Source organism: Emydura macquarii, unplaced genomic scaffold (assembly GCF_026122565.2).
Source record: "Emydura macquarii macquarii isolate MOO-44397 ecotype Brisbane River unplaced genomic scaffold, CSIRO-AGI_Emac_v2 contig_270, whole genome shotgun sequence".
Taxonomy (NCBI): Eukaryota; Metazoa; Chordata; order Testudines; family Chelidae; genus Emydura; species Emydura macquarii.
The window spans coordinates 3,710-12,185 of NW_027130407.1; the positions used below are offsets into that span (position 1 = coordinate 3,710).

Here is an 8,476-nt window from a genome sequence, read left to right on the forward strand (position 1 = left end):
AAGTTATTAGACCTTCTTCCTGTGACTGTCTGTGTTCCTTGCCTTGTCCTTCATGTGTTCCTGTGAACTCTGGATCTAAACCAAGCAGAGGTAACTTTGTGAACTTGACACTGTAGCCACCAGAACTGAATCCACTCATCTTGTAATACAACACTATTAAAATAAAAATAAAAGGCTACATGCTTCCCTCTGAGAACAGCCACCCTTTGTGCAAGTAGCGCCTCATTTTAACATGATCTCTCCATCTAGGTATTTGCCATGCGACCATCACCCTAGATCCAGGGCACATAAAGGAGTTCAGGGGAAGCCTCGGTACATGCAGGAGACACTGTTCTGCCTCAGAGTTGGACACCTTCTCCCCTACGCCATGTCAGATTCCAACACAACCGACTTCACCAACCCCTCCTCCTTCATCCTGCTGGGCATTCCTGGGCTGGAGGCGGCACATGTCTGGATCTCCATCCCCTTCTGCGCCATGTACACCATAGCCATCTTAGGGAACTTCACCATCCTGCTGATCGTGAGGATGGAGCAGAGCCTCCATGCGCCCATGTACTATTTCCTCTGCATGCGGGCTGTCACCGACCTGGTCCTGTCTACGGCCACCCTGCCCAAAATGCTGAGCATCTTCTGGTTCAATTCCAGGGAGATCAATTTCAGTGCCTGCCTCACCCAGCTGTACTTTATTCACTGCTTTGCAGTGATGGAGTCTGGGATGTTCGTGGCCCTGGCTTTGGATCGCTACGTGGCCATCTGCGATCCCCTGAGACATTCCACCATCCTGAGGCATGCTGTGGTGGCCAAGATTGGCCTGGCCATGCTGCTGCGGGGTGGGCTGCTCGTACTGCCCTTTCCCTTCCTGGCAAGGAGGTGGCCTTATTGCAGAACCAACATCATCGCTCACACGTACTGCGAGCACCTAGCTGTGGTGAAGCTGGCCTGTGCCGACATCCGGAGCAGCAGCTACTATGGCCTCTTGATGACATTCTTAGTGATTGGACCAGATGTGTCTTTTATCACCTTCTCGTACACTCAGATCCTCAGGGCCATCTTCAGTCTCCCCACAAAGGACGCCCGGCTCAAGACTTTTGGTACCTGCAGCTCCCACCTCTGTGTCATTTTAGCCTTTTACATCCCATGTCTTTTCTCCTTCCTCACACACCGGTTTGGCCACAATGTGCCCCTGTATTTCCACATCATCACTGCCAACATGTACCTCCTGGTGCCCCCCATGCTAAATCCCATCATCTATGGGGTGAGGACAAAGCAGATCCGGGACAGGCTGCTCCACCTCCTTACTCAGAAAGGGACCTAAAGTTTTCTCCTGGTGTCCTGGCTATCAGTCTGAGCTCAATGGAGAGCTGGCTGGTGACCTGGTGCGGGGCCTTCCTTCCTAGGTCACTTACAGGACAGTCAAAGAGACATTAGAGCCTTTCCAGGCCCTTTAAAAACACCAAGATTGGTTGAATCAGAGAGACAGAAGAAGCTGGGGCAGGAGAGAGGCACAAGAAAAGACAAGGGGACTCTTTGGTTGCAGGGGTATGGTTGCAGCAAAGAAACAGACTCCAGCTGGAGGAGAAGCTGGACAGGCTGCAGTTGGTTGCAGTGCCCAGCTCTGTGGCTCCTGAAACGTAGTGTTTCCAGGGCTCCCAGTAGAGTGTGTCCTGCAGGGGTGGTTTAGGATCCATGTTGGATATGGGCAGCCCTGTAATGTACCTCATGTGCCTCTGTGTTCCACCCTTTCCTTTTCCTGGCAGGGTGACTGGGATTCCCTGTGGCCGAACATGCCCACCACCTCTCCCTATGTCAGCTCCCTCCAACGCCAGTGCTTTCTGCCCTTCCTCCTTTATTCTGCTGGGCCTGCCGGGGCTGGAGCATGAGCACCAGTGGATCTCCATCCCCTTCTGCTCCATCTACATCACCACGCTGCTGGGCAACGCCGCCCGGCTCTTCCTCATCAAGGCGGCACCCGGTCTGCACAAGCCCACGTCTCTCTTTCTCTCCATGCTGGCCCTGACCAACATCACTATGTCCAGCTCTGCGCTGCCCAGGATGCTGGGCACCTTCTGGGTCAGAGCCTGGGAGATCAGCTGTGCTTCCTGCCTGGCCCAGACGTTCCTGACCCATGTTTGAGGGGGCTGCGGCCCCTCGCCAACACTGAGCAGAGAAGAGGCTGGCATCTCCCAGGACCAAAGGCCGGGAGCGGGCCAAGGGGGAAATCAGGAGCCTGAGACGGACAGCCCCCACTGCCAATGGGAAGTGGCCAACGCTCCAGGTCAGACCGATTTACAGGGCAGGCAGGCCAATGAGGGAGTTGGGACTAGCTGGGGTCCCGTCCTCTGTGTGAGCTGGCACTGCCTGGGCAGAGCAGGGCCGGGCTAAGGACAGAGCCGGGCCTCAGCCAAGGCAGCTGGCACCAGAGGGGCCGAGGGGCCACCCGTGGAGCTGGGCTGGAGGCTGAGCAGCAGCCGTGCTGGGTAAGGTTGGAGCTGGAGCTTTCTAATGATAGGACGACAGCTGCGCACTTGCTTTGATCTGCTGAAACCCTCCAAAGCACAAGAAGTTGTGCAACGTCAACAGCACAACCAAGTCATCAGATGTGCACACAGAGCAAAAGACTGAACTTTCAGTCCTGGAAAACCTGTCCTAGCTGAGAACTCTGCTTCTGGAGCTAAATGGGTCCCTGCTACAGTCATTGCCCAGGCAGGAGCTATTTCCTGCACTGTCCAGACTGCAGATGATCTCACCTGGTGGCAGCATATAGATCAGTTGTTGCCAGGTCATACAAGTCCCAAGGACACATCTCCAGTGAACTGCCTGACCTCACCATTACAGGTGAGATATCCTCGAGTCAAGAGTCACCCATTTTTGACTCCGCTCCTCCATCCACCTCTGCAACAGATACAGCCCCTCACCTGTTCGAGCTACATTGTTAGACAATGACACCTTCTGGTGCAAGAACACCAAAGTCTGCCATCACCCACTTAGAGAGAGAAGGCCTCCGCAACGGCTAGACCTTTAGCTAGGGCAAACCCATATTTACAGGATAGAATAATCCCCGGGGTTTAGTGGGAAATGAGGCAGTGTACCCTGTTAAATAGGTGATTTCATTAATAGGGAGCAATATGTTGTGTATTTTGTGTCCTGCCTAGCTAGCCATAGCTTCTATTCGGTGTCCTGCCTAGCTGGTTGCACTAGCAACAGAGTTAGAATATTATGGGATAGCTCAGCCAGTTCTGGCTGCTTTTAGTTGTAGTTCAATAAACCCTGTCTTTGTGTTTACATCTCTCAGTTTCCCTGTGCTGGTTTCTCTATCAGTGCAAGTAACTTCCAAGAATCCAAGCACAACACAGCATTGTCAGGGTTACAGGAACTCTGCCACACAGGAGAGTGGAAGGGGAACCCTGACAGTCAGGTCGGCCTCTCGCTAAAGGAAGTGGGAGCGAGGACGCAGATCCTTTTGCAAACCAACTCCCCCAGGGTAGAGAATGAGCCAGGAAAGTTCCCATAATAGTGGGACGATCCCCCAACATACACCTCCAGTGAGAATGTGCTGGGAGCCCCTTCTCCTGAGCCAGGCCTCTGGGGTAGGACAAGGGATCAGCTTTGAAACTAGCTGGACAAGAGTTGAGAGAGGCTGAAGGACGAGCACCTGGGTTACCAGGGAAGGTGGGTTGCCATGCAGAGGCCAGGCTGGTTTCTATAGCTCACAGGGCAGGACATAAATGGCGCACTTTACACTAGCCGGGTCATTACAAACATACATGGGATCTGCACGAGAACCACAAGCCACCCCTGCCCAGGGGCTGAAGGCTGGACAATAAAGCAGAGTCTAACAAACATCCTGCATGACACTTTTGATCACTGCATCTGAAGCTCTTTGGCTAGCCTGCTGAGCTGCGTTCTCCACATGTTCTGGACGGACTGAGACACACAGCGGTGAAGTGATTTACCCAAGGCCATACAGTGAGTGAGTAGCAGAGCTGAATGCAGAAACCAGGAGTCCTGACCCCCAGCTCCACTGCTTTAGCCACTGCATGGCATCGCTTCTCTTTGTGCTGCAGTCGATTGATGCACTGAGGCCTCATGTGTGTCATGATGAAGGGAGTTGCAGTCCTTCTCACACAAGAAGGAATTTTTAAACAAACAGCTACAAACCACCACCACAAAAATAGGTTTTCGCACAGCTCAGCCTTGTCTTGCTTCTTTACCAGGGACCACTCGCTGCCTGGAATCCTGCACAGTGCACAGAGACCTAACGATGTGCTGCACGGAACCCAATCAGTGCAGTGTGTGACTGTAAGGCCCTGCTCAGCGTCTTTCAGTAGCAGCACCCCAGCCATAATAATCTACATTTAGTGCATGGAGAGCCTGGGGCATAGAATGAGCAAGTGACTTGTCCAAGGTGCCCCAGCGAATCCATGGTGAAGCTGGAATTCCTCACTCCCAGATCACCGGAGAGAGCAAGAGCGCCAGGCCTCTGTGCTGCTGTGTGGGCCTGACTAGCCAGGTCTGAGGGAGACTAAGCGAGGGACTGGCAGCTAGGGACTCGTGGGATATGTTCCAGTGGGATGTTGTTGCTCCAGAAGGTTCCACGTAGCTTTACAAACCAGAAACAGGGTTCGATGCACCCACCTGTGGCGTGGAGCATGGCAGCTGTTTAGCAGCGCACAGCTCCCCTACAGAACACAGTTTAGAACAGGACAGGAAGAGGAATTTCCTTTGAAACAAGGTCTTCATTTCATGTGTCCAGCCCAATGCAGCTTGAATCCTTCATGGGAGGCGCTGGGCACAGTTGCATACAAAGAAGAAGAAGAAGAAGAATACTGTATCCAATCAACAGTCCAGGGTGACTCAGTTTACTCAAGTTGAAATTTGACCAGGACATTGGGGTTGCCAACGTCACTTCTGCTGCCATGTAAGATTTTAGTAAAATGATCAGGGCCTCAGTTTTACATTGTGTCTGGAAGTTATTTCGAGCAATCCACATACACCAGTGCAGGCCATTGGTTTGTGGACTGATGGAGAGGGAAGGGTCATCAACAAAATAAATATGACATGTCACAGACGTGATTTCTTTTGTTAGGTGATAACAAATTTCGTAAACAAAGGTAACTCGGGAGATGTCATAGACTTCAACCTTACAAGATCTCTGAGGCCTTAGCGACAGCGCTGTGTGTTTGCAGAAAGTGTCCATGTCTCTCCAGCATCATCCTTCTCCAGATCTGCCTGTCTGCTAGCTAGCCATCCATCACAAGCATTGACAGGGCGTCAGACCCTATGGAGATCTAGCCATTACCCCTGCTTCTCTGACTAATTGACGATCATGTTTAACTATACACAAATACACTGAGCAGCCAATTCCTCTCTGACTCCGCAGAGAGCCCGGGAGTTCTCCTCTCCCTGTGGGAAGGACCCTTAATTACTATTTACTCCTACAGATGGATAAAGAACACAGAAGCGCAGACATGGAGAGACATTGGCTGGTGTCTATTGTCTGCAGCCTAGGAACCCCACTGGGATTGCCCAGATGTATATTAGAAACCCATTTCCATCCTGCCTGGGGCATTTCCCTGTGTTGGCTCTCAGAGTGGGATGTTGTTGCAGATGCTGCTGTGAGAGAGGTGTGGGACTCGGCTATCTGACAGGGGGATTCCCAGGGAAGACACTTACAGCTCACAACTCACAGGTACCCATCCCTTGCTGCGCAGCGCACTGTTCAATAGACCCCAGGCAAAGTGGGCAGTACGGGGCAAAGAACAAGTCTATGGTTCTTTGTGCTCCGCACAGCCAGTAAACATCCCTGGCCCTTTCCACAGGTGATGAGTCTTTTTCAGTATCACTGGCCACAATGCCCCTCTTCACTATTGTCTAGTTTGCTGTGCCCCCCGGCTGATGCCCCTGGGAGCAGGAACTGAGTAAAGAGCTCAGGAGTCAGCTGTGAGCTAATGCACAGTCACCTCCTCCCCTGGCATTTCGGGGGTTTGGCTGTAACGGGGCTGGAATGGAGGGGCTCTTACCTCACTCTTTTCTGCCTGACACTTTCACATAATCACTCAGCCAGAAGCACACACCCAGTATGGGAGACTTCAGCCAAACAGTTAAAGTCTGGCAAACTTTTAAGCCACTGACAATGCGGTCTGGTCAGTGTCAGTGTCAGACAGCCTTCACTAGCGGGGTGCCACCAGTGCCGCCTGCAATGGCCACAGCATGTTGGAATCCCATTCAGCTGAGGATTTTGCTCCAGTAATATCTGTGTCCAGGAGTTCCGCAGGCCAAACATGTATTATGGAAAACATTTCCCTTTATCAATCATTCACATTTTTCTGTCTACAATTTTCCTCCCAATCAATTTTGCTGGTAAATTTCCACCTTTTCATAATTAGCCCTTTGGAAGTACTATGTATCTATAGATATTGTTGGTTGGGAACTGTTCTCTCTTTGTCCATTTCAATGTAATCAGTTCCATGCTTTATTGTGTTCTCTTCTATCACATGCCCCCTTCTTTGTCTCTTGTCTAAATTAAACAGTCCCAGGGTATGTCGGTGCCACCTGATCGATTTTCCAGGATTGATTGAGCTGCAGTGGAGACACACTCAGTCGATCAGGAAGTTGGGTATGAGTCAACAGTGTCCCCTTGTTGCCAAAAAGGTTAATGGCATATTGCGCTGCATTAGTAGGAGCACTGCTAGCAAATGGAGAGAAATTACTATTCCCCTCTATACGGCACTGCTGAGACCACATTTGGAGTATTGTGTCCAATTTTGGGCCCCCCACTACAAAAAGGATGTGGACAAATTGGAGAGAGTCCAGTGGAAGGCAACAAAAATGATTAGGGGGCTGGAGCACAAGACTTATGAGGAAAGACTGAGGGAACTAGGTTTGTTTAGTCTGCAGAAGAGAAGAATGAGGGGGGATTTGATAGCAGCCTTTAACTACCTGAAAGGGGGTTCCAGAGAGGATGGAGCTAGGCTGTTCTCAATGGTAGTAGATGACAGAACAAGGAGCAATGCTTTCACGTTGAAGTGTGGGAGGTCTAGGTTGGATATTAGAAAAAACCTTTTTCCTAGGAGGGTGGTGAAGCACTGGAATGGGTTACCTATGGAGGTGCTGGGATCTCTGTCGCTAGAGATTTTTAAGGTGCAGCTTGACAAAGCCCTGGCTGGGATGATTCAGCTGGGGTTAGTCCTGCTTTGAGCAAGGGGTTGGACTAGATGACTTCCTCAGGTCCCTTTCAACCCTAATCTTCTGTGATTGTATGAGCAAAGATGGCATTAGTAAGGTCAGTTGGTTATAATTCATTTCTCTGAATAATTAAAATGTCCTTTTCCAGAGTGTGACAGCGACCGATCTGCTGGTAGCCAAGGGTTCCCTTTAATCCTTTATTTCTCATGTGAAGTTATGGTTAACAAACACGTCATGTCATAGATACTCACTGACTGCTAAATAGAGTTCAATGGTCTGGTAATAGAAGTATAAGTCTCATCAGTAGGTAGAGGGGATCATTATGTATTGGGTATCTAACTAAGGATGGCTGAAAAGCAAGAGCTAGATGCTGAGGCCTGGAAGATTTTAGTTTAGCTACTTTAGGCCTTAGACATAAGAAGAGTTGACATAAGTAAGTCACTCAAGAATAGCCCGATACCGTAAGTTTATAGGTAAATATGTACCAAGGGTAAAAAATATGAAAAAAAAATGTACTGGAATATTAATTTTAAATCCCTAAAATGCTCATATTTCTCTCTTAAATGTGCCCTAACCACAGGGTACAGCTTGTCCATCAATGGTAATGTGACAAAAAGAAACTAGACAAAACCTCTAGGAAACGGAGTAACTCAAGTTCTGGGGACACAAGACCAATAAGGAGAATGAGGGCAGACATTTTCATGCACATGAGCAGAATGTAGATATAGTCAGAAATCATTGTATAAAAAGATGATGCTCAGATAGGAAAAAATGAGATTCCCATGGCAAAAATCCAACAGGAAACATCCCTTCATTGACGATCAATTCATGAGAAACCCGTCAGATCCTAACAATAACTAGGAGGAGGTAGGTCTCTCTGTACCTCTAACTGGTGCATGGATAGATCTAGGAGTTCTATATGCTGTGACATGCCTAACTTCATTGGATACTTTCATAACCTTGATATAAGATATTACACCTTGTTCCTCTGACTGTCTGTGTTCCTTGCCTTTGCCTTCATGTGTTCCTGTGTGCTCAGAATCTAAAACAGGTAGAGGTAACTTTCTGAACTTGGCACTGCAGCCATCAGAGCTGAACCCACAGATGTTGTATACAACATCACTACATTTACCTTAAAAAAAATAAATGGCTACATGCTTCCCCCTGAGAACAGCAACCCCCTGTGCATGTAGCGCCTCATTTTAACATGATCTCTCCATCCAGGCATTTCTATTGTGACCATCAACCTAGATCCTGGGCACATAAAGGAATTCAGGGGAACCTACGGTAC

At 49.5% G+C, this 8,476-nt stretch overlaps 1 protein-coding gene across 1 annotated transcript; it reads left to right on the top strand.

Moving 5' to 3' along the window:
* The first annotated feature begins 316 nt into the window (after positions 1-316).
* On the top strand, positions 317-1,315 carry LOC137153760 (olfactory receptor 52R1-like). Its single transcript, XM_067549511.1, has one exon. The coding sequence runs from the start codon at positions 317-319 to the stop codon at positions 1,313-1,315; it is 999 nt and encodes a 332-aa protein (XP_067405612.1).
* Positions 1,316-8,476: the final 7,161 nt, after the last annotated feature.

What these genes read in the sequence shown, in the direction of transcription:
- LOC137153760 (XM_067549511.1), top strand. Translation starts at nt 317, where the DNA reads ATGCAGGAGACACTGTTCTGCCTCAGAGTTGGACACCTTCTCCCCTAC.